The 18786-nt window shown below is 47.3% G+C and overlaps 1 protein-coding gene across 1 annotated transcript in view; it reads left to right on the forward strand.

The window, feature by feature from the left end:
• plcl1 (phospholipase C like 1) overlaps positions 1–18786 on the forward strand; it is a 53135-nt gene that overhangs the window by 21392 nt on the left and 12957 nt on the right. The window contains 4 exon segments of the mRNA XM_079732076.1: positions 15811–15885; positions 16000–16287; positions 16908–17183; positions 18460–18786. The exon segment at positions 18460–18786 is cut by the window's right edge and continues 65 nt beyond it. Coding sequence (XP_079588202.1) covers positions 15811–15885; positions 16000–16287; positions 16908–17183; positions 18460–18786 — 966 coding nt within the window.

Here is an 18786-nt window from a genome sequence, read left to right on the forward strand (position 1 = left end):
AAGCCATTTGGGGAGGCTCAAGGAGGAAAAGTAATATTAAGTTTGAGCAACAGAGTGTAAAGACATTTCGGGAGGCTCAAGGAGGCGAGTAATATTACGTTTGAGCAACAAAGTGTAGTCTTGTGGTGGACTCTATAGATATAAATCACCATACTGTGTTATTGACATGTTTTCGTTCTGTGTTATAGGGACACTGTCTCTTTAAGATCACGAGACTTATGTGTTGATATGCCGGTCGGTGCGATGTTTGAATTTAACGGTTTTTATATGACAAAATGAACGACCCGCCGTTCCTTGTCGAGGTGAGAAATTATCTCTTCCCTTCTTTTATCGCAATTTCTACAGTCTATAAACGTGTTACCTGGGAGAGATTGTCGACGGCGGAGCAGTTATGTTTAAAAACATAAGGTTTTACCTGGGCGAGTGTGTCGCTGCGGTGTGTGCGTGTGTGTTCATACCTTGGCGCGTGTGTCGATGGTGGAGCAGTTATGTTTAAAAACATAACGTCTTACCTGGGCGAGTGTCGCTGCGGTGTGTGGATGCTGCCTTTGTCTAGGCGTGTGTACGTGTGTGTGTGTGTGTGTGTGTGTGTGTGTGTGTGTGTTTGTGGGTGTGTGTGCATTTCCATGTATGTTCGTGCACATGTGCGTGTGTGTGTGGTGTGTATGTGTGTGATTGTGGTGTATGTATGTGTTCGGGCTTGCTGTGTGTGTGTGTGAACTGCAGGCTGCTTGGCACATGCGCACATGAGTAACTTGAGTAACTGGTGCGACAGGCCTGCTATTATAGTAGTAAGATATCTCATTCACTTTACCCTACTGAGAGGTAGGGTCCAGCCATAATACAATATCATCAGTTATTGTATGGATAATGAATACCCTGCTACTAGTATTATGTGGGAAGCAGAGCCTTCTGGTCTATCAAGATATACTTGATATGCCGTAAACATTATCTCAATGGGACCTTTAAAATATTCTAAATAGAAATGCTACTTGAAAATATATTTTAATTGCCATGTGCTACACTTCATGGTGTGTTCAATATAATTATTAACAGCCATCACTCACACACACACACACACACACACACACACACACACACACACACACACACACACACACACACACACACACACACACACACTCACACATTACAGTGCTGCCTATGACCACCTGGTAGTTTCTCTTTTAGACATAATTTGCATCTCTGCTCAGCCTTGCTTGCAGTGTGGGCTTGTACAGCAGTGTTTTTCCAGGCTGTGTTGTGCCACACTGCACACAGTGTGGTCCTAAACCTGCTGGGAATTTGTTTCCGTATTAAACATTTCCTGACAAATTAATAAGCCAGACCACTCAACTAACCCCGGCCCCCCAACTAGTGTCTCGATGTCTTTCTCATGCTTTATTCCCCTCTGTCTCTCTTTATATCTCACTCTCTCTTCTCCCTCTGTTTTTCTATTATTTTTCCACTTCTTGTGCCCTCATTTCAACTTGGCAATTGCCTGAGCAATAATAGGCTGGCATTAATCATAATGTGTTCCTTTGCTCCCTCTACCTCCCAATAGCTCATTCCCATTTCTTACCCCCCCCCCCCCCCCCCCCCCCCCCCCCCCCCCCCCACACACACACACACACACACACACACACACACCCCCTCCTCTTAATGATGAGGTCTCCCTTCCCCATCCAGCCCATCTATCTCCACAGTACTCTTCCACCTCCACCCGCCCACACTTACCCCTTCACTTCCAGTGGCTGCAGGGGGTTGCGGGTCGGTGAGAGAGGTGGAGGTGGAGGTAGTGGTGGGTAGAAAAGGGTTATTCAGTCCTCCGAACACCGAACCCCCCCCTCCCCTGCTGGCATTGAGTCATCAAATTCAATAGCAACCCTGGCAGTGTTTTTTTTTTTCATGCCCTACTTTGATTTGATTTTTTTTACAAATCACAAACACCTGTATTGTTCTGTGCCATGCCTCACCACTCCAAGGTTTAGTTTATTTATAGCATTGTTTGGTACGACAACACAGGCTTTCCTCAACCGCTGTTCTGTCTTCATCCACAAATATGTCTAGAACCATGTTTGACGTCAACAAAGTGAACACTTTAATATTATATATTTTTATTTTTTTAAATAAAAGCCTACAATTATCGAGAATTCCTGATTGGACAACTTGTGTGTCAATCTAGTTCAGGCATTTTCCGTTCTCCAATAATGTATAGATAGCCTTCTCTTACTTCCTCCCTCAAGGATTAATATAGAAGGATATCTTTGGTACACGGGGATACATGCTTATATCCCCATATGGTCTATATGTTTTCTTTTTAATATGTTAGTTTCGGTCTGCCAAGATCCCCCCCACCCCTTCCAGCCCCTCCCCAGCCAACTAGTAACTCCCAGGCTGGTCACATTTCAAGGCAAATATTGTAAAATGGTCAAATGTTTTTTAAGGATTCAGTTTTGTCCTGTTATTGCCTAAGAATCCTCATCACTTTGGCTTAAAGATCCAATTTCTGAGCAGTTTCACCATCTGGTCCTCTATGGACATTTTGTGTGGGACACATGATAAATTATGTGGAATAAGACAAATACTAAATCCACCGGAAAACATGGGGAGCAGAAGATCTCAACGAAGCCCTTTTTCTTCTAAAGCATGTGCGGTGAACTGAATGCATGATTTAAAAACCGATGATTTATTTATTTCTGAACGTTCAGAATGCATGCAATCCTGAAGGGAGGCACAATCCCTGAGTGACGCAGTAGCACTTTATATGTTTATAGTGGAGGCATTAAGGATATTTTTATACCTTTTGTGTCGCAAGCATTCTTGCAAGTTTTTCAAGCTCTACAAATCATCTAGTTCCATAAAACTTTAAGGTCCAGGCATCGAAAAGTTAACTTTTATTATTTGCCTGAAAGAAAAACGAATAGTGTTTTACAGCCACAATAAAGTTAATGTGATTGAATGCTGCATGACAGGGAACAGTTTATTTAGATTAACCTATGGGAAATTGCATTAAAATGTACACATAAGCACGCTATCTGTTCTCGTTCCGTGACGTCTTTTTCTCTCTGTGTCTTTCCCCCTTTCTCTTTTTTTTTTATTCCCAAGTCTCACCACCAGAGATAAGCATTCTCTGGCTCTGTTGCCCTGATTTAATTTATCTCTCTCTCTCTCGCTCACGCTCTCTCTCTCTCTCTCTCTCTCTCTCTCTCTCTCTCTCTCTCTCTCTCTCTCTCTCTCTCTCTCTCTATGTGTCTGGCCTCTTCGGGCCAGGGCATCTAAGTTGTATGATATGAGGCTTTGCGTCCAACTGGCTTGCATTGTTGGCCTCAGGTTTATTATGATAGGGTCTAAAATGACTTAGCCTTTATAAAACCCAGACGTTTAAATGTATCTACTTTGCCCAGACAACGTCCTCCCACACGGCACACGCAAACACTCACACACATGCACCCAAACATGCACACGCACACAAACATGCATATGTTGACATCTCCTTTCTCTGATGTAACTTTGATTCTCCCTTTCCACTGTTCTCTCATTTACCTCTACCGCTCCCACTCTTTCACGCTCTTGAAGAGTTCACACCAGCCTACATCCTCATGATGACTATTTCTGGGCATTCTTGCAGCAATTTACATCTTTTACCAGTGTTTTCATCAACAAAATGTCCAACAACCCCAGGATATAGAGCATGAAGCGATACAACGCCTTTCTTTCACATCAGCCGTGTGTTCTTGCGTTTGACATTTGGTAAATAATGCCCCCTGATTGCCAGAGCTGAGCAATCCCTCTTAGCAGTTGAAGTCTTTAAAAGTCCCGAGGGGATAGGGCTGCTACGGCGCAGCTTGTTCTCCAGTTCTTGCAAATCAAAAGTGGCAGTAGAATGATGCGCCATGATTCATGTTCTCTATTGTGAGTGTTACAGGAACACTGCTAACTAATAGGCGATTGACTAGCAACTTAAATTAAACAGATTTCCTCCTCTGTTGGCAAAAAAGAATCAAAAGAGACAGACTCTTATGGCGAATTGCCTCTGAGTTATCTTATGAGCAACCACTGTTGATTATAATCTAAGCGGGAAGCAGATCTATAACCTGATTGAGAGATGTGATCCAATCAAAGACTGCGCCCTCATTCTGCTCGACGCCAGAAGGCAAAAGATAGAGGCTCATGATTTCCTTTTCTCTTCTGTTCTCGCTGCTACGTGACGTAGGAGACACAGCATCATAGCAAGCTAATGGATGTGGGTCCCTGCTCAGGGAACACTGGTTGCTTTAGGCAACGGAGACGTTTGCTCGCACCGCAGGAACCTCTGTGACCTGCTATTTCAGGGGCTGCGTTCAATCACATAAACCAGTTTGGTGGAAAACCTGGAGAGATCCCAGGGGCTGCAACTCAAATCCAAGGTGTGAGCAGTCATTGTGACCTGTATTGCGAGAGCTGTGAAGAATCACCAGGGCCGAGGAATAGCATGAACTACATGAGATAGAGGTCAGAGCCTGCAGGACCACTGACATGCCCCAAAGGGAAACCCGGGAGGATTCCCTTATGGAACAGATGAAAAGCCACTAGGCTGATGTTCAGTTTTAGTGATATAGCCCTTAATCACAGTTACAGCCTCAATAGGCTTCACAGGTTATATGACTTCAAAGGACAGCACACTAGCCCCCAAAAGAGCATGAAAAAACTCATTTTAATTATCGAGGAGAAAACCTTGAGATGGAATACAGTGTGAGGGATCCTTCCTTCTAGGGGTGGTAAGGAGTGCAATGGGGTATCAAGGAATTTTCGGTTGAACAGGTTTCGCCGTCTTTTGTATTTTGTTGAGATGAAGTATCATTGACGACATTCATCAGATATCAGATCTGGAATCTTATGTCAAAGGCAAGGTCTGTTTGAGAGGAGACGAAACATGACAGAATTCAACATTTTTACATGATTAATAACTAAATAAAAAGATGAAAACTTACGGCTGAAATATGAAAACAAAGGTTCAAAGTGAACCACAGCAACCAATACAAACAATATGTAATATTAAAGTGAGAGAAATCCTCGTCATCCATAACTCGAGCAAAGAATGTCAAATATACAACCCATTAATATTTCTCTGTTGCTGCATACATATTTTCTTTTGACATCTACTTCTTAAAAAGGCTCTTCATCCGTTTTATTTCCAAAAGATTAAAAGCAACAGGGAAATGATGTGTTTAACTTCATTAGATAATGTAATTATGTAGTATGTCTACTCCTTGAAACTGTTATCTTCCTGATATGGGAACACTCTCCAGAGATAGTGGGTTCATTTGTAAAATGGATTATGAACATCCCCTGTTCCATTGAGAATAAAACGGAAATGCATGTCTTTGCGTTTGCTTATTGTTGACCAAATCAATTCAATGTACACCACTCCAGATGGGGCGGATATGAATTCTTTTGACAGTACTGAAAAGCATTCCTTCATGTGGTCATCACTGTCCTTGGTGCTGTTATCCGAGCAGATATGGAGCTCCACAGCCTCCCTCCCCGGCAGAAGCATTTCCATCTAAGGTTGCCAGTTGTTTTTCTGCCTTGTTATTCAATCTTGTCTTTCTCCTCTTTCACACACACACTCACACACACACGCACACGCACACGTACGCACGCACACGCGCACACACACACACACACACACACACACACACACACACACACACACACACACACACACACACACACACACACACACACACACACAATTAAAAACAAAGACACACACACATAAACACACACACAAAAACAAGCAGGCATGCACAAACACACACGCACACACACACACACACACACACACACACACACACACACACACACACACACACACACACACACACACAGATACACACGCACACAATGACAAACACACACATACCCTAAAGAGGACCACTTGAAGAAACGTCTGGCTGAGAATTCACAACCAGAAAATGCCTCTGTGCTACACACTTCACACAACTCTTTGTTAATCTCACACACACACACACACACACACACACACACACACACACACACACACACACACACACACCACACAAGCACACAGTTGGAGTGTTTCGGCTGTTTTAACACTCCCCCATCCCAAATATGTCCTTGTGTGTGGGTCGAGTACAGCTGGCCCAGCACTGGTATGTCAGCAGTGCCTGTCTGTGGGTCTGGTGGGGAGAGGGGGGTTGTAGGAGACATCAAGCCATTCATATTAAAACTGATAAGAAATTAGAGTTTAACACATCGCCCTTATTTTGATGTCTAGCCTTGCCCCTCATCTCATCCCATTGAATTTAAACTTTCCTTCTCTGCTCCTCGCTTCTCTTCTATCCTCTCCTCTCCTCTACTCAACTCTCCTCTCCTTTGCATCTTTTCTTCTCTCCTCTTATTGTAAGTCGCTTTGGATAAAAGCGCCTGCTAAATGCCCTAAATGTAAATGTAAATGTCCTCTCTACTCCTCTCTTTTTCTCTTCTTTTATACTCTCCTCTTCTCCTCTCCTCTCCTCTCTTCTCCTCTACTCCCTTCTTCTCTCCTCCCTTCTCCTCTCCCCTTCTCTCCTCCCTTTTCCTCTCCTCTCTTCTCTTCTCTTCTGTTCTCTTCTCTTCTCTTCTCCTCTCCTCTTTCTCTCCCCTCCCTTCTCCTCTCCTCTCTTCTCCTCTCCTCCATAGCTCCTACCTGGGGTTGTGAGACAGTGGCAACGCTCCCCATTTAGCTAAAAGACGGCAGGGTTTTTCAATTTGATGCAAATGAGTTGCGGCAGTTATGTTGTAACAGAGTAGATATGCTGTCAACGTTCTTCTGAATTTACTTCCTACCAATCCCATGACGGAGGAAATGGATGTTTGAGATGTCTCTTATAGTCCATGTGTTGTTTAGGACACACACGCACAAACAGCTTAAACACACATACACCCCCCCCCCCCACACACACACACACACATACACTCACCATTGCTAGTGTACACACTGAAGTACACACAGACACACACACACACACACACACACACACACACATAATGTGTGTATGACCGCTCCATGCTTGTGTCATATGGAGGCACACCGCGGGGCTGAGATATAATTGCCTCCCAATCAATTATTGAGAATCAGCCTTTATTCTGTCTCTGCCTCCCCTGCTTTGCTCCCTCCCGCCCTCTTCCTCTCCACGCCGGAACATTCCTCCACTCGTTTTACTTAACATCTCCTTTTTCAGAAACACCGATCTCGCCTTGACCCCCCCCCCCCCCCCCCCCCCCCACTTGTGTTCTTCCCACACTGAGAACAGGAATAGAGCTCTCAGATGTCCCTCCGTGTCTCTGGAAACCGCTCGGGTCTTGGCATCGGTTTTCCCTGAGCCCCCCCGCCCCACCACCACCATCTCCCCTCTCTCATTTTCACCCTCTCTTATTTTCCCTTCCGTCCTTCTATCTCTTGTTTTTTTTTCTACACTATGTTTCTGTGTGTGACCACCTCTCTCTCTCTCTCTCTCTCTCTCTCTCTCAGCTCCATTCTCTCTCGCTCTCTCTCTCCCTCCCATGTTTTCAGCGCTGTTCCTGCCATTCTGGAGCTCATCTCTCACCGTCTCTCTCTCTTTCTCTAGTGTGGCTGAGTGTCACTCTGTCCTTGATTTTCTCCCTGTAGCTTCCTGTCCTTGTGTCTTCATGCAACCCCCCCCCCTCTCTCTCTCTCACTCTCTCGCTCTCTCACACTCTCTTCCCGCCCCCTATCTCCTTCACCCAAAATCAGTAAGAGCCCCTCCTCCTCAATCTACTGCCTTCACCCTCACCCCCTCTAGTATTTCCTTCCTCTCCCTTTCCCTTCCTCCTCCTCAATCCATCCTTGTCTATTTCCTCTCACTCACTCCCTCTCTCTCTCTTTCTCTCTCTCTCTCTCTCTCTCTCTCTCTCTCTCTCTCTCTCTCTGTAACTCTCTCTCTCTGTAACTTGCCCTCTGTAACTTTCTCTCTCTCTCTCTCTCTCTCTCTCTCTCTCTCTCTCGCTCTCTCTCTCTCTCTCTGGCTCTCACACGCCGCTTCCTCCCAGCTGTGCTGTGTGGAGTTCTATCCCTTGTACTGGGCTGGAAACATTTAAGCCGTTATGTAACTCATCCCTCTCGCTCTTAACTGGGAAGAGCATTTCATTCCCCCCCCCTGAACACACAAATACACACACACACTTACACACACACACACACACACACACAGACACACACTCCTCACACAACCACAGCGCTCAGAGTGAGTGGCAGTGTAGAACATGAATGGATGAATGATTGTATGGGGAAGATGGATGAAAGAATAGGGTAGGAAGTGCGAGGACAAGGAGGTGGAGGATCGAGTGAGGAATCGAAAGGGTGGACTTTTGAGGAGAGAGAGAGCAAGCGAAGGATGAAAAGGGACAAGGGAGAGAAAGGGGGATCAATTGGAGGAGTTTGGAAGAGAGGGAGAGATTTTTAGGATTGTTAACATGTCACATTTACCCAGACACAGAAGAAATAGACAAAAGGATCAAAAAACATTTTAATATTTTTATGAAAAACATTCTGTAAATGAGAGAGAGAGAGAGAGAGAGAGAGAGAGAGGGAGAGAGAGAGAGAAAGAGAGAAAGAGAAAGCGAGTCAAATACAATATACACACAGATACACAAATACACACTGAGACAAAGACATGGAGAGGAATAAGAGGTGATATGTTGTTTGTAAGGTTCTGGGAATCTGGGGGAACCGACCTGAAAACCAAGGAGGAAATTAAGAGATATATATCTAGCCGGGTTAATGGTAACGACCACAAGACCAGACGGAAGAGACAAGACAAGGACAGAGAGAGAGAGAGAGAGAGAGAGAGAGAGAGAGAGAGAGAGAGAGAGAGAGAGAGAGAGAGAGAGAGAGAGAGAGAGAGAGAGAGAGAGAGAGAGAGAGAGAGAGAGAGAGGACGTCGCTTGTTGTCTGTCTGGTGACAAGTCCTGGTGTCGTGTCCTCTGCCTGACTGACTGAATTTCCTTTATGTGTACGGAGAGTGTTGGGGAGAACATCCAGACAGGCACATTGAGAAAAGGACATCCACACACACACACACACACACACACACACACACACACACACACACACACACACACACACACACACACACACACACACACACACACACACACACACACACAACCACACACAAAGAAACTGTTTTATTGAAGAGTGTTTATGTTACTTGTGTGTGTGTGTGTGTGTGTGTGTGTGTGTGTTTCAGTTTGTGCACATGGAATGTATCAAGGTGAAGCCTAAAACACGGTAATCTTCCATCCTTGCTTCATTGGACAGGGTTCGATCTTGCTTACAATCCTCATGCGTGTGTTCAAGTGTGTGTGTTCAAGTGTGTGTTGCTATTCGGTTGAAATGGTTGACATTGTGCGTTGTTACTTCCATGGTTACTTTTTTGAAAGATTTGAAACGGCCTGAGATGGCAATGACGGGTGAGTCTGTGAATGTCTCCCACAACGCTGCTTCACATCAGCTGGGCGTGGCACAGCGTGGTTTTAATGCTTGCCACAGGCGCACACAAACACACACACTCACACGCACACAAACACACACACATTCACACATTTGAATGCACTGACACACATACAACCACATACAATCACACACACACACAAACACACACACACACACATACACACACATATACACACACACACACACACACACACACACACACACACACACACACACACACACACACACACACACACAAGAATCATTACTTGAATGACTCATAACAACACCTGCTCTTCAGGGATATATATTTATTTGAGTATTGATGACTAATATGAACAGGGAAGGGAGATTCACACATTTAAAAACTCCTCAAAATACTGCTGCATGTCACACAAACACACACACACACACCATCATTGTCCCTATGCTCACTACACTCTTGATCCACTCCAGATGTGACATGTCAATAATTATGTATTTTATGCATGTCACCTGTCCATATCCAGCTACCAGTCGCTGCCTGTGGGCAGTGAGCCATCCACTGTTGAGTTGGGCCTTGGTGAAGACAGCGTGGATGCTCGTAATCTACCGCACCGGTCTATTGTAGTAGTCTACTGTCAGCGTGCAGAGGAATAATTAGCTAGATTGTGTACTTATCTTGGTTCCTGAGGCTGGGTGGGTGAGTGGGTGAGTGGTTGAGAGTGGGTGAGAGTGGGTGAATGATTGGTTGAACAGCGGATTACTGCCACTGCCAGCCGGTCTGACAACACTGTAAAAAGAGTAAGTAAAAGTGTGTGTCGTAGAGTGACTATGTACATAATGGAAGTGTGTGTGCGCTTTGTGTGCTTTCGTGTATGTTTGATTGCAGGGATGCAGTTCCGACAGTCAGCATTTGCAGAGATGTCGGTTTTAGTGTGCGTCCCTTTTTTTAAATGTGCCAGAGTGTGCATTTGTGTTTGTGTGTACAGAGTTGAATCCGGTTCAGTCCGTCAGCATTCATGCAGATGTTATAATGTGCATGCATATCTAGATATGAGTACGCACCGTGTGTGTGTGTGTGTGTGTGTAGGTGTCCTTGAGCATGTGTGTGTGTTTGCATGTGGGCATGTGCGGAGCTGTCAGTTAGACGGTGAGAAAACGGGTCATTGAATTAGTCAATGGATGGAAACAACATGCCATGTCATAACCGAGGACTTGGTTATGAGTACAGATCAGGGTGTGTGTGTGTGTGTGTGTGTGCATGTATAAAGCATGCATGTGTGTGTGTATAATGTATGCATGTATGTGTGTGTGGGTCACCTCTCTAAATATATACATCTTGATCTCATGGTTGATGTAGCTGTCGGGTCAGGGAGAGGGTAGCATGTATGTTTAGCGGTAGCGCAGAGTGAGCAGAGTGAGTTTGGGCAGACAGAGAGCCCTGGGGCGTATGGCGCAACACCTACGTACCCCTCGTCTCAGTACAATGGCTCCGTTGTTCTATATCTATTTAATTAGATTTTTTATTGCTCTTCCCCCTCCAAGCTTTTCTTGCCCCCTTCCTTTCATCTCTCCTGGCTAATGTATTTTTCCGTTCAGCGTAGTTATTCTACTATGTCTCTCTTTGTGCTGGTCTTCTTTTTGTTACAGGGAATTTTTTTGTGCCGTTCAGTTCTCCTTTATTTATTGTGCTCCAATTTCGTCCCCTCCTCTCAATCGCCTTTCATTTTTGCTGTCTGGTGTCACAGGGTCACACTCCCATTCTTAATACACTCTCTCGCTCTCTCTCGCCCTCTCTCTCTCCCTCCCCCTCTCTCTCCCTCTCTATCTCTCTCTTCCTCTCTTTCTCTGCCTCTGCCTCTGTCTCTCTCTCCCTCCCTCTCTGCCTCTCTCTCTCTCTCTCTCTCTTGTTCTCTTGCTCTATCTCTCCCTCCCTCTCTCTCTACCTCTCTGTCTCTCTCTCTCTCGTTATCTTGCTCTATCTCTGCCTATCTCTCGCTCTCAAACTCTGTGTGTGTGTCTCTCTCCACCTCTGTGTATGTGTGTGTGTATGTCTCTCTCTCTCTCTCTCTCTCTCTCTCTCTCTCTGTCTCTCTTTCTTTCGCTGCCTCTATTATCGGTCTTGTCAGAATGTGCTGTCGTCCGCTCCAGACTTTGATTTTTCTCTCCGTCGTCTCTCCATCTGTGGTGGTGGTACTTGTCCCTGGCAGCAAGCCAGTCAGTCAGCAAGCCATTCAGTCAGTTAATCAGCAAGTCAGCCAACCAGCTATTCAGTCGGTTATCCAGTCAGCCTGCCAACTAACTGGTCAGGAGACCAGCTAGTCAGTCAGTCAACCTACTAGTTAGTCAGCAAGCCAGTAGCCAACCAGTCAGTTGGACGCTGGCCAGTCAGCTAATCAGCCAGCCAACCAGTCAGTTGGACGCCGGCCAGTCAGCTAACCAGCCAGCCAGCCAGTCAGCCAACCAGTCAGTCATCCAGCCAGCCAGCCAGTCAGCCAACCAGTCAGTCATCCAGCCAGCCAGCCAGTCAGCCAACCAGTCAGTCATCCAGCCAGCCAGCCTGTCAGCCGACACGTCAGTCGAACACCAGTCATTCAGCTAGTCATTCATTCAGACAAATCAGCACAGGGGAGCAGTCGTCAGAGTGCCAAACGAAACAGGAGATCCGAGTGAGAAAGTGCAAAAAAAGTTAGTAGAAATAAGGAGATAGAGATAAAAGAGGTAGGGGGCTTAGGGAGGTTTGGGGATTATGAGCGATAGATGTCCTTTTAGGCCAAACAGCGATGAGCATTAAAAGCTTTACGGGGACGTTGCCATAGTTTCCTGGAGGGCACCGTGGGTCACCGTGTCTCCAATGCAGTAAAGGTTGCGATTGTTTTTTTCCCCTCTCTTCCTGGAGGACCATGAATGCCATGCATGATTATGTCAAAGTACTACTGAAGACCTGCACGCATTCATGCTGTCGCTTCCCACACACCCGCACGTGCACACACACACATACACACACACACAAACACAAACACAAACACACACACACACACGTGTACGTACACATGCGCACTAAACGGGCACTCACACACACAGACACACACATGCGCACACACCCGCACACACTCGCACACAACCACACACAGAAACTAACACACACACACACACACTGTGAATAAGTGATGCTTGTGTTCACAAATGTCCTGCTCAGTCCTGGACACAAGTCCTGCTCACATAGACACGGACGGACAGGACAGTAGACGGACAGACAGGCAGACAGACAGATAGAGAGTGTGTCCACAGTTTCCCCGCTCTGCCCTGTCCTCCTAAATACCAGATGACCTGCTTTCATTAAGCCTGTGTGTCCAGCCGCCTCGCTGACCAGCCCCTCCAACTCAATAGAAAAGCCATTTTTTGGGACAGTTATGGGAATGAAGATAAACAAGCAGACATGCTGCCCTTGATGACACACACACACACACACACACACAGACAGACACAAACACATACACATGCATGCACACACACTCATACATACACATATTTCCCATTTCACTGATTTAGAAATCGATGAAATGTCTCGAGTTTTCTCTTTTGCTTAGAAATATCACTTTCTGTGTCTCCTCTTTCCTCTCTTGCTCTCTCTATATAGAAATGTGTGTGTGTGTGTGTGTGTGTGTGTGTGTGTGTGTGTGTGTGTGTGTGCGCGTGTGTATGTGTGCTTTGCATCTCTGCGGTGACCGTGTGTCCTGCTCGGCCATGCGTGTCCAGCCGATCAGTTGTAGTGACGTCTCCTGGCCTCACCTGGGTGCCAGGTGCCTCCTCTCCTTGGCAGAATAGAGGTCAAGGTCCTGGTAGTCCATGGTTAATCTTCAACGCTTATTCGGATGAATTGAAGTGACGGGAGACTTCTACCACGTTGCGTTCAATGTTCAAAAACATCTTTAGGCCCTGAGGGGGAAATTCATTGTTCGGAGCCGGAGGATAGCAGTTCCACATGAGGTCCCATACATATTGGGTTTCTTTGAGTTGTGATGAGGGCGTTTAACAGAAAGATTTAGATCTTGAGATCTCAGGGACAGAGGGGGAACTGTTGTGCATGTTCAGGTGGCATTAGGAGTTTGTGTTTCCATAGGAGGGCACTTATAAAGGGCACGTCTTGGCCTGCAACAGTCGAACTGGGGACCGCTTCAGCCCAAAGTGGCTGAAACATTTCACGGCATTGCCATGACCTCATTTCAACATAGTAATTGCATCATTTTTCCGTGTTGCGGAGGTTGGATTGGGAAAGTGTCCACCGGGGCAGGCCAGGGCTGATGTGTCGAACCCAGATGCTTCTGAGGTCATCGCTCGCGGAACGGGTATTAAACGGTGGAAAAGTGCATGGTATACACCCCCACCACTGCTGCTGGGAGTGGGTTTTCAACCGAGGACCGGTCTCACTGAGTACCATCAAAGTGAAGTCAACCTTGCTGGATTCAAACAGTGAGATTCCCTTCATAGCAAGCATCATGATTGCTTCCGGGATGAGAGTGACCCTAGACTGTGACATGCATTCCACCAGGGGGGGGGGAGAGAGGAGAGGGGGGAGAAGGTCAGTGGGTTGGTGACATTGTGGGCTCATGTTGCCCCCCGCGACCTCATGGTCATTAATTGATGAGACAACCAATGTCAGGTTACAGCAAACTGTCCTTCGTCATGCAAACCCTCACTGCATGCCTCTGGCCATCCTCATAATTACTGCACATGCACACTCACACATGCCCGTATGAACTCACACTCACACTCAACCCCCTCTCGGATACCAGCCTGGTCAGCCAGGCACACACACACACACACACAAACACACACACCCACGAACCCACACACGCAACAAACACACATATATGTCATGCACACACATTGGGTAGAGTCAGGTAAACTCAAGTCAACTGCTCCTGTCAAACATACTTAGTGTCTGCCCAATTTAATATGTTTTAAACTCAACTTTGTCCAACCCATGCTACTTATTTTATTTGCACATTAGCACACAATCTGGCTTGGTAAACAACAGCACGGCATCGTGACGGCCTCGCCTCTGTCTACCCTTTTATTCCCGTTGCAGTGAACTAATGTCATTTCACTATTGCATAAATATGGGATTAGAGCAGGAAGCCTCTGTCCGTTGTCTCGCCTAATGAAATGTCTCGGGAGGGATGCGATTACCTCCCCGGATATGCCTACTGTCACCGTATTTCGCACACCCTGGGTTGTTGCCTTTGAAAATAGAAAACAACCCTTTAGTCGGGTGGACTGACAGCAGCGCCAAGCGCTTATGTAATCAATCCATGCAATGGTTATTTAGTTATACGAGCCATGGGTATCTTTCACATTCATCAATGTCAAGTTTGTTTCCTTTATCTTCTTTCAAACTGATAGGCTTGTGTAACTGCAGAGATGCAATCTCCCTGTACTTTGGGATAATAAAGGTGGCAACACAGTAATTATAGAGCAAGTGTCAATCAATGATGGGTGCAAATAGGGCTTTCTGTTAGAGCCAAATCGAATTTCATTGTGTTTCTTAGCATACAAATACGATTGCAAATACTGAGTCAATAAGAGATTACTATAAGATATTTGAGCCATTGAATCATTAGATTAAAAAATTAGAGCAAGGAAAGACATATATACTGAAAAACTGAAAAACCCCAGTGTGTTGAAACTTGTCAATGTGACATAGCTTTCACATTCTAACCTCTTGTGTCAGTCTAACCACAGCTGTCAATCAATATGTCGTCAGCCTGAGATGGCTAGCTGGTGGACTATGAGCTTAGCTACAGACACGCAGCATGTCTGTGTGTTCATGGACACAGTGTGTATGTTTTTGTGTGTTGTTCATGTGTGTCTATGTCTAGTCTGTATGGCTAGCTTGTCAGCCTGATGACTGGCAACAAATACCTGATAGATGAAAGGAAATGAGGTTTCAAAAAATCCATTCTTCTGCGAAGCTTCGAACAATGAGTCCATACTAAAATAAGCTTTGGGTGAGGGCCGAGACTTTTAACTCCCTGGCAGGAAGATGGAGAGAGAGACAACAAAATAACAGCTGAATACTTGTCTTTATAAGAACATGCTTTATTTGTGCTTCGCATCTTCTTACTCGGAAAATAGGAAATGCTCCAGAACCAAATCATATGAAACTATAAATGAATCATGACTCAACTTATTTTTTTCAAAAAAATTTGAAGGTCAATGCTGCCTGGTTAAGTGGTTTGAATAAAATAAAATAACCCTCCTTAGCCCAAGGTTTCCACAGCAAAAAAATGTTAATCAAAGATCTAAAACTGCTGTTTTCCCAGGATCCGTCGGTGCAGAAGATGGGGGCTGGGAGAAAGAAGACTGTGTCCTTCAGCAGCATGCCCTCTGAGAAGAAGGTAATCTCACCGAGCAACATAACAGCCTCCAGTCCCCAGGTCAGCCCAACCAAAAGACATGAACAACCCGTTCTCCTCGTTGATTGGTCCTCCTCGTGGTCCTTCTCCCCCCAGGTCAGCAGCTCCTCAGACTGCCTGGCCTTCATGCAGGGCGGCTGCGAGCTGAAGAAGGTGCGGCCCAACTCCCGGGTCTACTGCCGCTTCTTCACCCTGGACCCGGACCTGAGCTGCCTGCGCTGGGAGCCCTCCAAGAAGGACGGGGACCGGGCGCGCCTGGACATCTCCTGCATCCGCGAGGTCCGCACCGGCAAGAGCACCGAGACCTTCCTCCACAACGGGCCTCTGTCCGAACACCTGGCAGAGGAGGCGGCCTTCTCCATCATCCACGGGGACGAGTACCAGGTGAGGTGTGCAGGACATAATGGTAGGGACCAGGTGTGTTGTTTGATGAGGTAAGGCTGTATTGCAGTAGTGGGCAATGCCACATCCATGCAATAGCAAGACATCAGTTTGTATGCGTGTTTATCCATCCACTGATCCACTACTAGCCCGATCTACACCTAACCCTTAAGCCATCCATCCCTTCATCCCTCCATCCATCCATCCATCCATCCATCCCTCCATCCCTCCGTCCATCCATCCCTCCCTCCATCCATCCATCCATCCATCCCTCCGTCCATCCCTCCATTCATCCATCTATCATTCTCTTTCCATCCATCCCTCTCTCCATCCATCCATCCATCCATCCCTCCATCCATCCATCTATCCCTCTCTCTATCCATCTCTCCATCCATCCATCCCTCTCTCCATCCATCCATCCATCCATCCATCCATCCATCGCTCCATCCCTCCATTCCTCCATCCCTCCATCCATCACTCCATCCATCCATCTATAATAATGGGTATAATAATAATAATACTGTATTGTCGTCCAACAAACGTAAAAAACGAAAAAGAAGAAGTTCTGACCAACAAGAACATATGACGTTAAAACATAGTCTCCCATCCTCTTCGTTCTCCAGTCCCTGGACCTGGTGGCGCTGTCGGCCGACGTGGCCAACATCTGGGTGACGGGCCTGCGCTTCCTGCTGGCCCACCCCTCCATCATCGGGGGCCCCGGGGCCGGCCTGGGCGAGATGGGGGGCTACGTGGTGGAGGGCAGCCCCGGCAGCAGGATGAGGAGCGAGTGGCTGGCGGCCGAATTCGCCCAGGTGGATGCCGACGGCAACGGCGTGGTCACGGAGAACGTGGCGGTGGCCGCCATCTGCAAGCTCTGCCCCGGCATCAAGGAAGCCAAGGTATGGGGGTCTGTCAGGTGACCGTTGAAACCAGCGTGTGGTGTGAACCGTAGTCATTTCCATCAGTATGTTGAAAGCTGTAGATCGTAGAAATATTGATAAAGATGTCACATGTTGAAGATAGAATGACTCAGGGACAAATCAGGCCGGCTGCTGTGATAAGGTTAAGGCTGGCTAGAGGTCCTCTCGGAGGGACTAGGAACCATGCTAATACTTTGTATATATATTTTTATATACAGTGTAAATACTGTTTATAAAAACTACTTTGAATGAAAAATACAAAAATCCCCAATTGTGTCAACTGTGACGTAATGCACCGGCAGTGTGCTACAAATAGACATTCTTCAACCTTTCTGATATTCACTTTGCATGAGCTTCCTGTTTCGGGTGTCTTGAAGGGTGCGGTAACTCAAACTCAAACCCTGGTGTGCAGCAAGACATGCAGGGTTGTGAGAAAACAACACAAACACAAAGAAGGCCAAATTAAACCGAAAAAAACGCAGGGCGCAGACATATGCAGCCCAAGAAGTGTGTCAGAGAAAGAGTCTGGCATGCTGATCCTAAGCGGACGGCCGATTCATCGAAGGAGAGTTAGAGAGAAAGAGGGGGAGAGAGAGGCAGCGAGAGATAAAGAGATTGGAAGGAACAGAGAGAACAGATAAAGAGGAAGGGGAAGGAAAGGTTTATCTCGCTGTGTCTGGTGATCTAGGTCACTCTTAATATCCTCTGTAAAAAGCGGGCCTGGAATTGTCTTTCACTTTGATTCATGAGCTCCAGAATTGAACAAAGCTTCATAATCATAAACAGACCTGCCTTAGCTAATAAACCTACGCTAATTATCCCCCCCCCCCCCCCCCCCGCTTTCTCTCAATGACCCTGCTGCCACCACCCCACCCGCCCACCGTTACTTCCACCTCCACCTCCACCCCCCAACTCTCCCTCCACCCCCTCTCTCCCCCCTGACCCCCCAACTCTCCCTCCACCCCCTCCCTCCCCCCTGATCCTCCAACCCTGCCTCCACCCCCCAACCCTGCCTCCACCCCCTCTCCCCCCCTGATCCTCCAACCCTGCCTCCACCCCCCAACTCTCCCTCCACCCCCTCTCTCCCCCCTGACCCCCCAACTCTCCCTCCACCCCCTCTCTCCCCCCTGATCCTCCAACCCTGCCTCCACCCCCCAACCCTGCCTCCACCCCCTCTCCCCCCCTGATCCTCCAACCCTGCCTCCACCCCCCAACCCTCCCTCCACCCCCCTCACTCCCCACCCTGACCCCCCAGGTGCGGCAGCGCTTCAAGGAGATCCAGTGCGCCAAGGAGAAGCTGACGTCGCACGTGACGCGCGAGGAGTTCCAGGAGGCCTTCTGCGAGCTGTGCACCCGGCCCGACGTCTACTTCCTGCTGGTGCAGCTCTCCAAAGACCGCGAGTGCCTGGACGTGCAGGACCTGCGTCTGTTCCTGGAGTCGGAGCAGGGCCTGTCCCTGGCCACGGCCGAGGGCTGCCTGCAGCTGCTGCGGCGCTACGAGCCGTCGGCGCAGGGCCGCGAGCGCGGGGTGCTGGGGCTCGACGGCTTCGCCCGCTACCTGCAGTCGGCCGAGTGCCACCTG

This window comes from Pollachius pollachius (genome assembly GCF_949987615.1).
Source record: "Pollachius pollachius genome assembly, chromosome: 3".
Taxonomy (NCBI): domain Eukaryota; kingdom Metazoa; phylum Chordata; class Actinopteri; order Gadiformes; family Gadidae; genus Pollachius; species Pollachius pollachius.